The sequence below is a fragment of the Leucopleurus acutus genome (genome assembly GCF_964270905.1).
Source record: "Leucopleurus acutus genome assembly, chromosome: 5".
NCBI lineage: Eukaryota > Metazoa > Chordata > Mammalia > Artiodactyla > Delphinidae > Leucopleurus > Leucopleurus acutus.
Window position 1 is genome coordinate 1,821,479 of NC_139147.1, and position 16,532 is coordinate 1,838,010.

At 60.4% G+C, this 16,532-nt stretch overlaps 1 protein-coding gene across 2 annotated transcripts in view; it reads right to left on the reverse strand.

Annotated features, from left to right (window-relative positions):
* The window catches only part of PFKL (phosphofructokinase, liver type), a 28,141-nt gene extending 19,089 nt beyond the window's left edge, over positions 1 to 9,052 (reverse strand). For both annotated transcript variants that reach the window (XM_082839159.1, XM_082839158.1), the window contains exons 1-2: positions 8,947 to 9,052; positions 3,168 to 3,241 (exon numbers count right to left, since the gene is read on the reverse strand). Coding sequence is in view for 1 of the 2 variants with exons in the window: in XM_082839158.1 (XP_082695284.1) it covers positions 3,168 to 3,241; positions 8,947 to 9,031 (159 nt within the window). In the remaining variant the exon portion in view is untranslated. The remainder of the gene's footprint in view (positions 1 to 3,167; positions 3,242 to 8,946) is intronic.
* Between the last annotated feature and the right edge of the window lie 7,480 nt (positions 9,053 to 16,532).

The following is a 16,532-nucleotide window of genomic DNA, read 5'->3' on the forward strand; positions in this document are numbered from 1 at the left end:
GCGTCCCCTCTGCGTCCCCCCTTCGCGCGGCCGGGCATCTGCGAGGCCCCACGAGGTCACGTGCGACTGTGTCTGCGCTCGCGGCCACGCGGGAGTCCCCTGCGCACTCCCACAGTCTATGACCTGCCCACCGCTGATGGATTCTGGAGGGATGCGGTTTGGGGCTATTGGAAATAACGCTCCGTATCTCCCGGGAAAGGACTCCCGGGTCACCGGGTGTGCAAGCAGCCACCGACAGCGCTGCCACACAGTGCCCAGAGGCGCCTGTGGCCACCCCGTCCATCAGCAACGCGGCCAGGGCCTCAGAGCGCCCCACCCCCGCACCGGGCCTTGCTGGTCTCCATCCCGGAGGCTGGATGTGGTCCCTGCAGGGCTTCTCCCCTGCGTTTCCCTGACGACACATGCTGTTTCGGGTATGACGTAAGCCACAGGCCACCTGGACAGCCTCTGCAAGGGCGACCATTCCAGCGTCTTGCCTGTTTCTGTTCTCGTGTGGCCAACCCCTTCTTATTAGCAGGAGCTCTTTATAGAGTCTGCAGAGAGGACACGTGCTTTCACAAATGGTGAGAAGACGAGGTGCCGCCGAGCTGCAATGAGCAGGGCCACCTCCTCCGTGCAGCCCTCCCAGCGCCTCCAACGAAGCAGCACGAGCCACCGCCCCTGCCTGGGTTCGGCTCTGCGACCCGCCTCCTCCGTTCCCACACTCGTCACTAGATCAGCCGGGGCCTGCAGGGGCCTGGGCAGCGGGGCCTGGGGGCGGGTGGGGCAAATGCTCCCACCCCTGGGAATAGAGGGGGAAGCAGCCGGGAGAAGGGCCTCAGGACGAGACCCCCGTCTAGGGCATCGCCAAGGTACCCTCCCCAGCTCAGGCCAGGCCCGGCCCCCCCTCGCCCCCTCTCGGTCCGGTCAGGAATTTGGCCACTAGGACACCCCCCCCCGCGCCCACCCCCTCCCCACAGAGAAGCAGGAAAGTAACCTGAGAACCCACAGCCGCTGTCCAGGGCAAGTGACAAAAGAGGCCACCCTGAGTCCGCAAATCCCCAGCCCCACGGTGCTCCCGGCTGGAGTCAAAGTCTCACAGACACAGTCCTCCTCTCCTGGCCTGGGAACCTTCCGGAATGTCTTTGCACACCTCCAGCCACTTTGTGTCACCTCTCCCCTCTCCCCTCCCCACTCCTCTGCCTTCTCCACTCCCACCTGGCTGGGCACCCGGGCAGCCTCAGAACTGGCCGCAGGCCCAGGGCACTTCCAGCAGCCGTCCTTGTGGCAGCTCTGAGCCCGCAGGTGCAGTTTGGGCTGTCACGTGAATAAGGTAGCCCCGTTCACTGAGCCCTTCTCGGCGCCAGGGGCTGTGAAAGTGCCTTAACGCTCAGTGTTGCATTAGCTTTTCGCCCTAACATCCCCACTTCACAGAAGAAACCAAGGGTCAGGGAGGTGAAGGGATGCCCCTGTCACATGTGTACAACCTCCAGGAGCCGCGCCCCGGACCCACCCCGCCCTGATTGGAGACCACTTGTTCACAAAACTAGGCGACTCCCTGAAGAATCTCACCCTGTCCTTCAGAAGGTTCTAGACCATTATCAGGGCATGGGTTCCACCTGCCCAGCTCCTGAGGCCACAGGTCCCTGAGACTCTGAGATCTGCTCCCGAAACATGACCTCAGGCTCTGCAGGGTCCTGGTCGTCCCAGCCTGGCCTGAGGGGCTGGACTCTGCAGGAGGGAGGGGTCTGCAGAACTGCCCGCCCATCTGTTCACTCAACAGCCCCATACAGGCAAGGCTGGGGAGGAAGGGCCTGACCTGGACCAGAGTGAAGGGACAGGACGTGGACACCCCCGAGGTGGGAGGAGGGAAGCTCTGGGGAGAGCAGAGCAGGTTGGGATTCGCTACACTCTAGCAAAGAGTGAAAACAAAGTAACACAGTGGGAGAGAACTCCAGGACGTGTGTGTGTGTGTGTGTGTGAGAGAGAGAGAGAGAGAGAGGAGAGAACTCCAGGACGTGTGTGTGTGTGTGTGTGTGTGAGAGAGAGAGAGGAGAGAACTCCAGGACGTGTGTGTGTGTGTGTGTGTGTGTGTGTGAGAGAGAGAGAGAGAGAGAGAGGAGAGAACTCCAGGACGTGTGTGTGTGTGTGTGTGTGTGTGAGAGAGAGAGAGGAGAGAACTCCAGGACGTGTGTGTGTGTGTGTGTGTGTGAGAGAGAGAGAGAGAGAGAGAGAGGAGAGAACTCCAGGACGTGTGTGTGTGTGTGTGTGTGTGTGTGTGTGTGTGTGAGAGAGAGAGAGAGGAGAGAACTCCAGGGCGTGTGTGTGTGTGTGTGTGTGTGTGTGAGAGAGAGAGAGGAGAGAACTCCAGGACGTGTGTGTGTGTGTGTGTGTGTGAGAGAGAGAGAGAGGAGAGAACTCCAGGACGTGTGTGTGTGTGTGTGTGTGTGTGTGTGTGTGTGTGAGAGAGAGAGAGAGGAGAGAACTCCAGGGCGTGTGTGTGTGTGTGTGTGTGTGTGTGAGAGAGAGAGAGAGAGAGAGAGAGGAGAGAACTCCAGGACGTGTGTGTGTGTGTGTGTGTGTGTGTGTGTGTGTGTGAGAGAGAGAGAGAGGAGAGAACTCCAGGACGTGTGTGTGTGTGTGTGTGTGAGAGAGAGAGAGAGAGAGAGAGAGGAGAGAACTCCAGGACGTGTGTGTGTGTGTGTGTGTGTGTGTGTGTGTGTGTGAGAGAGAGAGAGAGAGAGAGTGTGCGCGCGCGCGCGTGTGTGTGTGTGTGTGCGTGTGTGCGTGTGCGTGTGATCTGGGGGGACAGGAACGGGAGCTAAGGCGAAGGGCGCACCAGCTTTAGCCAGAGCGAAGTGGCACCATGATTCTCTGCTGCTTTGCGTAAGGAGGCCGTTTTCTGCTGTCGCTAGGGTAGCTCGAGCTCGGGTTAGGTGATGAGGGTACAGGAGGGCTGGGCGTCGGAGGACGGGTGGGGCTGAGGTCCCGGCCTCTGAGGAGAACAGCAGCTTCACACCCTCCTCTCTCTCAGGGGACGCGCCCACCCGTGAGCGCCCAGGCTGAGGGCGGACTCCCCATCCACACCCCAGAGCCTGGCAGCCCTGCCCCATCCGCCATCCTCACCCCTCTCCCCGCACTGCTCCCTGCCAGAGCGTGGGGCGACGACCGCCCTGCCCGCACCTTACCTCGTAGATGAGGAAGACTTTGGCTCCCACGTAAATGCCCATGCGCGTCACGGCTCGGACGGCAGCATTCATGCCTGCGAAGGGGTCCGGGAGACGCCGTCAGTGGAGACGCGGAGCGTGGGCGCCTTGGACCGTCCCTCCCACATCTCGGGGGGCGCCGAGCCAGGACTCCGAGTCCAGCACGGGGTGAGCCCCCCCGCATTGTATCGGCTTCGCACTCGGAAATAAGCCGCCCCAGAGTTAAACCAGGAAGGTCCCCGCCAGGGCCCGACTCCTCCTGAGCCCGGAGCACAGGCACCTGCAGACGTGCGACATCGCTTCCGGCCGCATCCCCGCCACCACGCTCACCTGCGGCCTCTGCTGCCCAGCACAGCCCCCGGCCCCGGCCCCCAGGGCCCTGGGGGAATCGCAGCAGGTCGGGCACATGGCCCCAAGATGCAGAACGGGGCAGGTGGGACGCGGGGGCAGCCGCCTCCCAAATGCGCCCGCAGCCGCTGCTAGACCCTTGGGCCACCACCCTGGGGGGCAGCTTGGGGAGCACCCTGAAGTCGGTGCCTGTGGCCCTGGGGCCATGAGCCCCCTGCCCCTTGGCCTGCAGGGTGGGCTCCACGAGACAGGAGAGGAGGACAGCACCCCCTAGGGCCAAGTTCAGGCTCCTGGGGGTCGCACGGCCCCAGTGCAGCTGAGCGGGCCGGCGCCCCTGCTCCCCAGCTGCAAACATACGCCGGGGCCACCAGGCTCAGCGGGTCACCTCTCCTCCCTGTCCCCCAGCCCTGGGACCCCCAGCCCCCGTCTATAGCAGCCACCGTGCAGTATAGGCTTCCTGGAAAGACGGACACTCATGGGGCAGGACGAGGGGGCAGGAAATGCTCAGAAGAGCCCAGAGGAACCTCAGTCCCCTTCCCTCGTGGTCAGTTCTGAGACTGAGACCCAGAGAAGGGAAAGGTGTCCCTGAGGTCCCTCCACGGGGGGCCGTCCCGCTGCGTCCCCGGGGTCTCGCACACAGGCTCACAAGGCACAACGTGAAGAAGACCCCTTGGGCAGCCCCACGAGAGACTCGAGCACCAGCAGTGGCCCACGCCGTGGCCCTGCCCTGCCTGTGGGTGGGACGCGGCCCCGCCCGGGGCTGCAGCTGCTGCGGGCCTGGACAGTGCCAGGTCAGGGGCCCTGTGCGGGCACCTGGGGCGGGCCCAGCCTCCACACTGACTGCCACCTGGCTGGGGCCCAGGGACGGGCGAGGGGCAAAGGGTTGCGGGGGCAGGAGCCTGGAATCAGTGGCTGTAGGCGATTTGCCTCAAACCTTCTTGCCGTCACAAAAGATGTCAGTGGTTCGATACAAAGGGGCAGGCAGGGCGGCCCCCACGTACTCAGAGAGGAAGACAGTTGGCCAGTCACCTGCCCTGGGCTCCAGCCTCTGACCCTGGGTCTGGAGGCTGGATCGCGGACATGACCTGCACGTGGTCTGGCCCAGGACCGCCCCTGCTCCCCCGGCTTCCTCCTGGTGGTCCTGTCCCTAAGCTGTGAAAGCCTTTCCCTGGAGGCGGCGGGGCCCCAGCCAAGGGTGGCCGAGGCCCCAGGAGCCCTGCCCCACCCCCGGGCGCTCTGAGCTGGTGGACGGGCAGTGCCCATCAGCTTGGGTGTCCTGCGAGAGTGCCGTCACCCCCAGGGTCCCTCGTAGCTTGTGTGGTCCACAGGGTGACCCTGATGTAAAGACTCTCGACCTTTACCGTACTTACACTAGTCTCACCCCGTCTCCAGCCTGGAAGGCGGGCCCAGGGGGAGCCCGTAGCTCCCAGAGGACCGTGGAGGGCTATATAGCATATGGGCACCTCAGGAAGAGCCCAGCGGGCAGAGCCTACCCCAGTGCAGGCTCACGGCACCGGGCTCCCAGGAAATCAGCCCACTGTCACTGCCCCCATTTTCCAGATGAGAAACCGAGGTCCCAGAGGGAAGGCAGGGGAGCTGCTGGAACCCCGGCAGGTGAGGGCAGTGCCAGGATGTACCCTGGACCCTCCTTGGGCTCGGCAAGCTGCCCTGTCCCCAGCCAGCAGCCGAGGCTCCTGCTCTCTGACGTCCAGAGCCAGGGACTCCCGGGGCCGAGGTGCCCAGATGTCACGGCTGGCAGAGCACAGAGGCCAGAAGGGCCCTGAGCTGGCCACACTCACAGCTGACACATCTGCCTTTAGCAAAAGAACCCCATTTCTAAAGAAATCATAAAAGTCTCACGGCCCCAAAACGAATGGAAGTGGGGTTTCGGTGACTGCAGTTAGGGGTAGGAGCCCAGAGAGTGTACCCCACCCCCACCCCCAGACAGCCGGGCTGCCCCAGGAACCGGATCCGAAGGGCTGACAGTCCTGCTGCCTGAGGTCAGGGGCCTCGAGCTGCAAGCTCCCTGCCCTGCCTGCCCTCGCTGGCGGGGGGCAGGGCAGGGGCACGGAGGGACATGAGACAGCTGCAAAGCTGCCCCCCCGGCCCCCAGCAGGCCCTGGTCCTGCAGAAGCATTCGGCCGCCTCTGGGGCCTTGGGCAGCCCAGGCTTTCCACCCTCAGGTATCTGCCTCCCCGGCTGCCCTCGCTGGGGTGAGGCCACTGTGGGCTCACTGCAGGCTCAAGTCCAAGCCCCACCCCCTGGCAACTGGAGGGAGGCCAGCAGTTCCGGATGGGGCGGTGGGAGGGGTGGGGGCAGTGGCTGGAGACCCAGGGCCTGCAAAGGGCCCCAGGCTTAGGGTAGTGTGCTCAGTCTTGTAGAAAAGAACAAATGACCATATCACAGGAAAACTCTTCAATCTTAGAGTGGAATTGTGCCAGCTACCATGGATACGGAGGCCTGAGGGCGTGGGTTTCCCTGTAAACCTCACTGTAAGCTGCCTTCCTGAAAGGGCCTTTTTTATTGCCCTTTAATCTGCTTTTCTTTCTCAAAATAAACCCAGGGTGGCAGCCACAAGCCCCACAGGGTCAGAGGAGCAGGGAGGAGAGCAGCTGCATCTCCCGCTGAAGGAGCAGCCCTGGACCCTCCACTCCACCCTCCAGCTTCCGATGGGCCAGGGACACTGCAACAGATGACTTCCTGCTGGAGGAAACCGACACCACCGCCAGACTGATGTCCGAAGGCGGATGCCTTTGTTCATAATTAGCTTCCGGGAAAACAAAATGGACAAGAAAGAGGTGATCCTGGCAGGACACGGGGCCCCGCAGATTCACACTTAGCATCAGTCGATGTGAAGACTTGGAGCCAGGCTGGGACATAACGAGAGGGGGCGGTCCTCACCCGCAAATACAGGACATCCACGTCCACACGGATCAACCCAGAAAAGGCAGGTCCTGCGCGTTACTGAGGGACAGGGTGGGGTCTGCCCCAGGGGCGAGACCGAGGCGTGGAACCAGTGGGCGGCGGGGCTGTGTTATAGTCTTCTAGTCACTTTTGCACAAAGTAACATCCGTAACGACCACCTTCCCTCAACGCACGGACACCTACTCCCTGCCAACGGGAAGGGCAGAGGACGCGACTTTCAGGCTGGCTGGAAGGAACCCGCCAGGTGGCTTGTCTTGTTTACAGAAGGGGAAACTGAGGCCCGAGGGATGTGCTCGGGTCAAGTCAGAGAGCTGGTCGAGGCCGGCCCCACAGGGACAGGGTCTGCCCGCTCCCCGCCGCCCACTGCCGCGAGGCTGGCTGGTTTCCACTCACTCCAACAAATGCAGACCTGAGCCTCGGGGAGGCAAGTGCAGGTCGGGGTGGGTGCCCGTTCTCCACGGCGGCTGTCAGCCCCGCGCCCACCCGGGGGGGCCCGCGGGGAGGGCCCGCCCGGCACCATCAGGTCCCTAGAGGTCGGCCTCTATTTGGAAGGCAGCGGGGGCCCCTGAGGGCAAACCGAGAACCCATCGCCTGGAGCCAGCTCCCCGGAGCAGTGCCGGCGAGAGGGTGCAGGCCCGGCGCGGACACCCACAGGCTGGCCTTCAGAACTTACGGCACAGAAAGGCTCCCTGCCCCCCAGAGAGCCAGCTGGCCCTGGCATCTTCCCCCAGGCATCAGCCCGAGCCCTAAACTGGGGAAGCTTGCGGAGCCCTCCTCTCTCGCAGCCCCGATCAGAAAACCACGTTACAGCCAGGGGTCTAGGGAAGCGAGCACACAGCGCGAGGTGAGGTGGCCGGCCCAGCCGGCCGTGCGCTGACGGCCACACTCCTGGGTGTCCAGGAAGCACTGCTCGTTCCACGTGGGGCATCAGGGCCGGGCTGGCCAAGGGGAGACCTACAGGTCATACAGGCTTTGCCCTCCACTGGCCCGCCGGCCCAGGCCGGCAGCCTCTTCCTCCCTGGCCCTTCAGCTGCCCCCATGATCCCTCGTCCTGTTTAGTCTGTGCCACCTACCGGCTCGGCTCCCCTGCCTCGACGTGCATTTATCTTTCCCAGCCCTCCCTCCAGTGCTGTTGTCTCCATGGTGCAGACAGGAGCCTGGGTGGAGACCCCTGTGCCTGCTCGAGCCGGGGAGCTGGGGCCTCGCAGAGGAAGGGCCTCTCTGGAGAGGCGGGCCCAGCCTCTCAGGAAGTGTCTGTCCCCCACATACCAGGCCCTTCCCGTGGTCCAATCTCACAGGGCAATGCTTCCCCAAGACCACTCTCCTCCCACCTGGCCCCGGCCCACTGGCCGTGCCCTAAGAGGGAGCCGCCGCTGCCCAGCAACAGGCAAGCGCTCTGGCCACGCGGGGCTGCGGACGTGCAGCGGAGCACACTGTCCGCCCGCCAGACCAGGTCCGGAGGGCTCAGCCCAAACCCGCACAGGCCGGGACGCAGACAGTGGCTGATGTCTCTGCCTTCCTGGGCCTGCTCCTGTGAGAGCTCCGTCTAGCTCTTCCCTGCTTCTGAGCGGGGAGCGGGGAGTCGGGGGCCTGAGGCAGGGAGAGCAATTCTGCGTCTGGACTTTCTGCTCTGGAAGGAGGCAGATCAGGCCCGCCTGTGCAGCCTGAGAGTGCCGGCTAGGCTCCTTCCAGGCCTGCTTCCTGGGCTCATTAAGGTGTCTCCTGAGGTTCAAGGTGTGTGGCCATGCGGCCAAGCCCGACAGGTGCGGCACTGGCCGTCCCAGGCCAGAGGCGCTGAGGAGAGCGGCAGTCAGGACAAGTCCGGGGCACCAGGACAGGCCCCAGGAGGGGCACTCAGCTAGCTCTGCCAGGCCCCAGCTGCAGGACCCTGGGCAGGTCAGCAGGAAGGCCACCACCTTCGGCCTGCCCTGCACAAGGGGGGTGGGAACAGCTCTGCACTAAAGAAAATGCCCCAGAGCCGCCCTGGAGGCAGTGGTTTGGGGGAAGCACGGTGCCCCCGAGTCGTGTTTCATAACGACCTGGTTGGAGCCGGGGCTCTGTGGGCCTGCGGGGACCTGCCCATCCTTCACTGGCCTCCGCTCAGCTTGGCCTCCAGGAAATGGGGCCTCTGAGACGCGCCACCGGGAAGGGGTGCGGGGAGGGCCTGGGGTCGGCAGGAGCGGCGGCCGGCGAAAGCACCCTGTCCGGCCACGGCCGGCCGCGCGGACACACCCCCGGCGGGCCGGGCGCAGAGGCCGTGGTGGGCGGCACGTACGCGGGCCCCCGGCGCGCGGGGGCGGGTCCAGGACGCGGACCGGGAAGGGGACCGGGGCTGGGAGGGGGAGGAGGCGGCGGGAGGCGCAGGCCGGGAGGAGGACCTGCTGACCGCGTGCCCCAGGTGCCGCCGAGGGAGCGGGAGCGCCCCAGGGACCCGGGGACAGCAGCACCCCCGCCCGCCGGCGACCGGCCCCCGCGTGCCCGCGCCCACCTTGCGCATCGCCGCCGCTGGTCAGCACGCCGATGGCCTTGCCGGCCCCGGACATCCGCAGCTTCTCCAGATCCACGGTGGCCATGGTGGCGCCGACTCGGCCGCACTCGCTCTCCCGCCGCGCGCCGCCGCTGTCGCTGGCCCCGCCCCGCGCCCTGCGCTCCGCCCCGCGCTGTGTGATGTCACCGCTGTCCACGCCGGGGCGGGGCCGACGTGCACCCGGCACCTGGGCGGCGGAACTGGGGCTCGACCCGGCAGCGCCGGCCTTTTTGTTCACGTTTCTAAACCTGTTCAGTCTAACAAGGGGCGCGTTTATTGAGGGGGCGGATCGCGGCCGTCTGGGTCTGTTAGTCACTCCCTGCGGCAAAGTTGGTCAAGCACGGTGACCAGACCTGAGGGAAGGCCAGCCAAGGGAGGCCAGACGAGTCCCATTGCCAATCGCTGCCTGCCCGGCTTCCCGCAGGAATTTCTTATTCCAGTCGCCGGTCTGTTTCAACTTCGTTCATTGCAGGAGCCACAGAAGCTCTACCCCGACTCGGGGCACCCCTGGTGATGGCCCTCCCACCCGGAGGGGTGCATGATTAAGATGCGAAAAGAGTTAAGAGGAAAACCAGCCAGCATCCATCCATCCATTCATGTATCCCTTACTTCAGTAAATGTTTGCTGGACCCTTGGAACACCTGCACACCAGGCATCGTGTGGGGTGGGCACCTGGGTCAGGACAGGGGGCTCTACCTTGGGTGGTCAGTGGGTCAGTCACTCGGAGCCATGAAGCCCCTCCCCGGATCCAGGTCCCCCGAAAGGTGGGACTCCAGCCCAGTCACCAAACAGACTGGACCCTTGCCCTCAGGAAGACTGGTCGCTGGTGGGAGAGTCCCCGTGAACCAAATCGGGGGCTTTGAGGAAAGGCATCCATCGTGACAGGGCCCAAGACACCCAGTGGGGTGGGGGGCTGGGGGTGGGGGTGGGTAACATTCTGTTTCTTTCTTTTAATTAATTAATTTACTTATTTATCTGGCTGTGCTGGGTCTTAGTTGCGGCACACGGGATCTTCACTGTGGTGTGCAGGGTCTTTTTTTTTTTTTAGTAACGGCATGCGGACTCTTAGTTGCGTCATGCGGGATCTATTTCTCTGACCAGGGATTGAACCCAGACCCGCTGCCTTGGGAGTGCGGAGGCCTCACTGCCGGATGGCCAGGGCAGTCCCGGTAGCATTCTGTTTCTTGAGATGAGTGGTGACACAGGTGTGTTTGCTCTATGAAGATTCAACAAGCTGATCACCTATGATTTGTCCCTTTTTCTTTATATATGTTATGTTCTAATACAAAGTTTACGTAAAAATATTCCATTGTCGGGGCGGGGGGAGGTATGAGTCAAAGGGAGAGAGTTTCAGTTCTGCAAGACGAGTGTGTCCCAGAGCTCACTGTCCAGCCTGGTGCTGGAAGTTAATCATTCTGTAGTGGACACTTAAAACGTGGCTCAGAGGGTACACGTATGTTAAGTGTTCTTATCACGGGTAACAGCAAATATTTCTTAAATTATCACAGAGGGGAACGAGGGACCTCATTAGTCACAGCTGTGCCAAGTCAGGCACGGATAAGAATCTGGGCCACTTGACTGACCTCCTGGCCTCAGGTTAAGAAGATGGAAGAATGGCAGGGTCTCACAGGCAGCCCTCAAACTCTCTGTGCCCCGAGGCCCCCCGCCCTTGTGTGGATGGTGGCCTCACCACTGGGCACACAGCTGTCGTCCTGGGGTCTCTGTCACCATCAGTTTCCCTTGTGGACTTCGTGGTCACCAGCTCCCAAATCATCCTCCTTCGTTTGGGCAGAGCGCACATCTTCCAGGAGGTTCCTGAGAAAGGGCTCAGGGCGTTTTGAGATTCTGCCTGTGTGAAATTGGCCTTTCTCGACCCTGTTACTTGATTGAAGACTTGGCTGTGTGTAGAATCTTGGGTGAGAAATCATCGTCCTACAGAACTTTGAAGGTGGCTTCCATCATTCCTTGATTCCAGTGTTGCAACTGGGAACTCAAAGCCGCCTGACTCCTCTGTGTGTGCACAGGACCCAATATTTCCTCCCTAGAAGCGTGCAAGACCTTCCTTTCCCGGGGGCTGTGAAATTCCACAGGAAATGCCTTGTGTGGGTCTGCTTCCCAGTGCGGGGCCGGGCACGTTCTGGGTCCTTCCACGGCAGCAGTGCGTGTGTTCTATCCAGGACAAGTTCCTGCACCATTTACCCGACAACTCTTTCCTCTCTGCGTTTTCCCTTTACTCTTTCTGGAACTCCTGGTATTTACATTTGATATCCTATCCTTTACTTTCCATTTGTAGAAAGTCTTAGCTTGACTTTCCTATTTTATAACTCATTCTGCTGTATGTTCAGAGAGCTTTCTTCAGCTTGCCATGCCAACCTGGTGTAAAGTTCTCCGTTTCTGCCGTCATGGTTTTGATTTCCAAGAGCTGTTCCTTTTAACAGAGTCTTGTTCTTGTTTCATGAATACAGGGCCTATCTCTCTAAGAATCTTACAGTTTCATTTGGTTTTTTTAACATTCATTCCTCCCTTCTGAGTCTCTCTTTTCATCTGTGCTGCTTTCTTTCTTTCCTTTTGTCTTGGTCTCTGCCATCCTAGGGGCTTCTCCAATGTCTGGGAATCCTTGGCTATCTGTGATTAAGAGGCAGAACCTCTGAATGTGACAGGTGACTTTTGGTTGTTGAGTCTTGCTGTAGGGTGAGCTTTCTGGGCCATTTTTTTGGGTAACCCCCAGAACTGTTGTCCCTTTAGGTTGGTCAGATTCAAGAAAAGAATCTTCCAGCCTCTTGTCTGGAGGGAAGATCGCGTCAGGAGCTGGAAGAGGGGCTGGAGCCCCTCATGCAGGCTTCTGCCTGGTGATCCGGCCACGCACTTTCCATGTGGACCCCTTGCCTCAGTTGTTTATGGCATTCCCAGGTCCAGACACTCTGCCCGACCTCCAGAGTAGAGCTCCTGACCTCTGTTGGGGAGAGGGACGGATGGGAGCTCCATTTTTCAGCCAGCCTGACCCCTTCTCTCCCACCAGGCTCATCGGCAGAAGCCTCAGGACCACTCAACGCTTGGCCGGGAGGGCCGTGTTTAAGCCCGCCGTTCTTCTGGAAGACTGTGAGGGGTAGATCGGCTTGCATACTGGGGGACCCCGACCTTGTACTGGCCCAGCCTGGTTGTTCGCACCGGCTGCAGAAGCACTTCAGATCCCAGCCCGTCAACCACAGGGACGACCCTTTCCTGGGCTCCAGCCACAAGCCTTGTCTGCCTGCTCCAGGCTCATAGTCTGTGAGCCCAGGAGACACAGGTGCTGCACATGGGGTACAAAGTTGGACAGAGACGCGGGGAGGGGACCCTGCCCAGGGAGGTGGGGGACGGGGGGACCATGAGTGCCCAGGATGGCCCCTCCGGGAGAGAGGCAGGGCAGACCTGGCTGAAAGCAGAAGAGGGGTTTTGATCATCCCCCTGCAACTCGGGAGAGCCTTGAAGGCCTGTGGTCTGGGGTTTGTTGGCTTGCTTTTCCATTTTGCCGTGGAGGATTCAAGCGTGCACGTAGGCAGAGAGAGCAGTACGATGGCCCCGTGCCCCCCTCTCCAGCCCCCCGAATGTTCCGTTCAGGACAGGGTAGGAATTTCAGGAAGACGGCTCTGAGTGGAGGATGGAGGGAGGGGTGGCGCATCTGGGGGCCGTGAGCAGTGATGGCTGTTCTGGGGCGGTGATGGTGGAGAGGGGACGGATCTGTGAGGTGTCTGAGAGGCCCAGCAGGAGGGTCGGGGCGTGCAGGTGGGGAACGAGGGAGGGGGGCTCCTGCACCCCGTGGGAGATTGGGGGGGCAGTCGGGGCTGGAGATCCTCTTCCCCCTGACACCCTGCCCTCCCGGGCGCCCCTTTAGCTCTGGAAGCACTGCTGCTGCACCTGTCCCACCCCCATCCCCAGGGCTGCCCCTGATCGCCCCGTAAAGTAACGTCCACCCCCCTTGGAATGACGGGAGCCATTTACAGAGAACAGGGTGCCGGGAGTTCAGCCTCCTTGGGATGGAGGCTGCCCTTCAACACACGGGAGGAAGACGCCCTTGGCTTTCCCACATCCGCTCGTGCAGGGATCCGTGAAGCCAGGCAGCCGGGGCTCAGGGCAGAAGGGGGGCGACTGCCCAGCCACGGAGAGCACAGCCTGGCCACCTGCTGCACCAGCCCGCCTCAGCCAGGACGCAGGGACACGGTGGCAAGCAGCTGTGCCTTTTGGAATTCATACTTTTGAAGTTATTTAAAAATCAACCAGAGTGACAGAACGGTTTACAAAGGAAACATCATCTATAATCCTTGTTTCAACACAACTGTCTTCATCTTTTCAGTGTTTTCTTCCAGTATTCCCCTCTATATACACACACACACGCATATACATACACATGTACGTATGCATGTCTACATGCGTGTACACACATATATTCATACATACGTCTGTGTACATATGCTCTCTGTTTATATATATTCTGTCTCTCTATATAAATATACACTTTCTAAATGTATATTATATACAGGGGCCCCTTGAAAACATGGGTCTGAACTGTGGGTCCATTTATATGCAGACTTTTTTCAATAAATATATTGGAAAAACTTTTGGAAATTTGTGATCATTTAAAAAAACTTGCAGACGAGCCACATAACCTAGAATTATCCAAAAAGTTAAGAAAAAGTTAAGTACGTCATGAATGCATAAAATATATATATACATACATATAACATACAAAATACACGTTAATCAACTGGTTATGTTATCGGTAAGACTTCTGGTCAACAGTAGACTATTAGTAATTAAGTTTCAAGGGGGTCAAAAGTTATGCTCAGATTTTCAACTGTACAGGGGTAACTCCTGAGTTGTTCAAGGGTCCACTGTACGTACTCTGTCATAGATGGATAGGTAGATAGAGAGGAAGAGAGATAGACACTTTCTAAGTACACACGTACACGCTCTATATAGAAAGAGATAAGGAGATGGATGGACAGAGCGTATGTACACACGTATGCACTCTGTGTGTACACATAGATTTTACATACATATAAATATAATTTAATAAGTATCTCGTTCACCCACCGGGCTTGTGTTTATCATTCTTATTGTCTGTCTGGATAACATCCCAACCTCTGGGATTATTTCTCCTTGCATACTGAACGTTTAGTTCATTTTCAGAGTCGGATTCACTAATTGTGCGGCGCTGGCCGGCCTGGGCTCTGTGCAAACCTGCCCCAGGCACGCACCGTCTGGAGGGGACGGTCAGAGAGCAAGTGACCAGGCAAAGGGGACTGTGCCCTGAAGGGATGGAGAGGAGGCCGCGGCGAGAACGAGGGGCTTCCCTGAGACTGGGGTGTGTTATGTTTGGGATGGGCGTCCTCTGGTGGGTGGTCTCTGTCGGAGGGCTGGGGGGCTTCAGCGGGGCTGCATGGAGCTCACCATTGCGGTCATCAGTTACCCGGCAGCTTAGAGCCAGGCTGCCGGAAAAGCCGCAGGTGGAGCAGAACGGCTGTCAGAGCCCCCCCGGGGGCCTGGTCCCCCCCTGAGTGCCTGTCCCCGGGACCCCTGTGAGACCCCTGCCTGCGGTGCTGCCACCAACCTCCCAGAGGGACTGCACGTCCCGAGAGAATTAACAGAGGTGAGGCGACCATCCTGGAAGCTTCAGGTTGACAGTCAGATGACCGGAGCTCGGGTGACAGGGCGAGTCCAGTTCAGACCACCCGCCAAGGGCTCAGCCCCGCTTGGTTATCTCGACTCTGACCGTGTCCAGAGCGCTGTCTGCTCCCAAGCCCACCCAGCCCCCGACACGTCCTCCTGCACCGGGCTCTTCACCGCTTGGTAGTGATGACCCCCGACCCCGTCCAGGGGTCCAGCACGATAGGGTATGAAATTCACACCCCTTGTTCACAGATTGTTAACCATTTCAGAACACTGACAGCGAAGCCTCCAACCAAGTGCGGGAAAATAAGACCTTTGCCAGCCCCGTGCAGACGAAAAGAGCGACGTTGGTGTCACGGCCAAATCCTGTCCCTGTTAAAGAAACAGGTACTCGTGACCCTTGCCAAGGTGGTAAGGAACTTTATTCTAGGGGGACCCCTGCACTGGGGTTTGCAGGAGGGGAGAGAGGTCCGGCTCAACTCTGAATACAACGTGGAAAGTGGGGATTTATGGCCAAGGAGCAAAGGTGAGGCCAGTGGATGGAAATTACAAACAGCAAACACTGAGGTTAGGGGATGCGGCTAAGCCCCTCGACGGGGCCCTTCCTGAGGGTGGGCCAGGTGACCAGCTATTGAGGGTGGGGATGAGAAATGCAGCAGATATCGAGAGACATCAGAGTCCAAGGGTGGGGATCTCCCCGAAACTGACTTGGCAAGATTCTTGCCAAAACTAAGGACCAAGGACAGAGGCCAAGTCTGAGCCAGCTCAGAGGAGCCCGGGTGGAGTCTGGTCAAGGGCAGCGTCTGTGCCCCCACCCAGCTCACATGCTGAAGCCTCAGCCTGCAGCACCTCAGAACGTGGCCGTACTTGGAAGCAGGATCTCATGGAGGTGGCCAAGATAAACGGGGTTGTTAGGATGCGCCCCGGTGTCCCCCTGAGAAGAGGAGATCAGGACACTGACCTGCACAGAGGGACAACCATATGAGGACCCAGGGAAGAGACAGTGGTCCACGCGCCCAGGAGGGGGGCTTTGCGAGGGACCAGCCCTACCGCACCCGGATGTGGGAATTCAGCCTCCAGGACTGGGAGAGAATAAGCGTCTGTCATTTGAGCCCCCCGGTCTGCGGCACTTTGTCGCAGCAGCCCAAGAAACGAGCCCGGGGACGGGCTGTACGCGTGAAACCGCTGGCTGCTGCCCCCTCACCCACTGGGCAGACACACGCTTCAGGGTATCGCGTAGCCAGCAGTCGCTCGGTGCTGGATGTGCAAACCAGCTTCCGGCCCCACAGACAGACAGACAGGAGCAGGGGCTGGACGGCCGGCCCCTGAGGGGCAAGCAAAGCGCAGGGGCTGCAGAAGGGCGGGGCTGCTCTGGACAGTCGTCGTCTCGTCCTTGTGTCCACTTTGCTTAAATGCAGGACGAACACAGCATCAGCAAACTCAGGCCGCTGACGGCAGGGAGGGATGCAGCTCACGGCCCCTGCGTGCCTCCTGCTTCCCACACTTCCTTCCATGCACACCACAGACAGACAGACAGATGGGACTGCCACGAGCCCCCCCCCGCCCCCCGTGCTCAGCTCCCAAAAGTGACATTTCCTGAACTTGTGGAAAGTGACACGGGTGCAGTGGAGGCCACCAAAGGGAGCACTGAGCCCCCGGTGGAGGGTCTCCATGGACCCATCCACAGAAGGATTCTGATGAGGCCGGGTCTCCAGAGCCTGGCGTGAGACCCAGTGGTGCCGGGGCTGCAGGGGGCTCAGAGGAGGGCCGGCCGCGGCTGTGCTCAGCAGCGGTGGGGTTCCTGGGAGGGTGTGACAACGATGGGCTGGGGGTCTGTGACACCTGTGTTCACCCTGGTCAGCTCCCCGATATACTCCTCCACCACTGCCATGGTACCC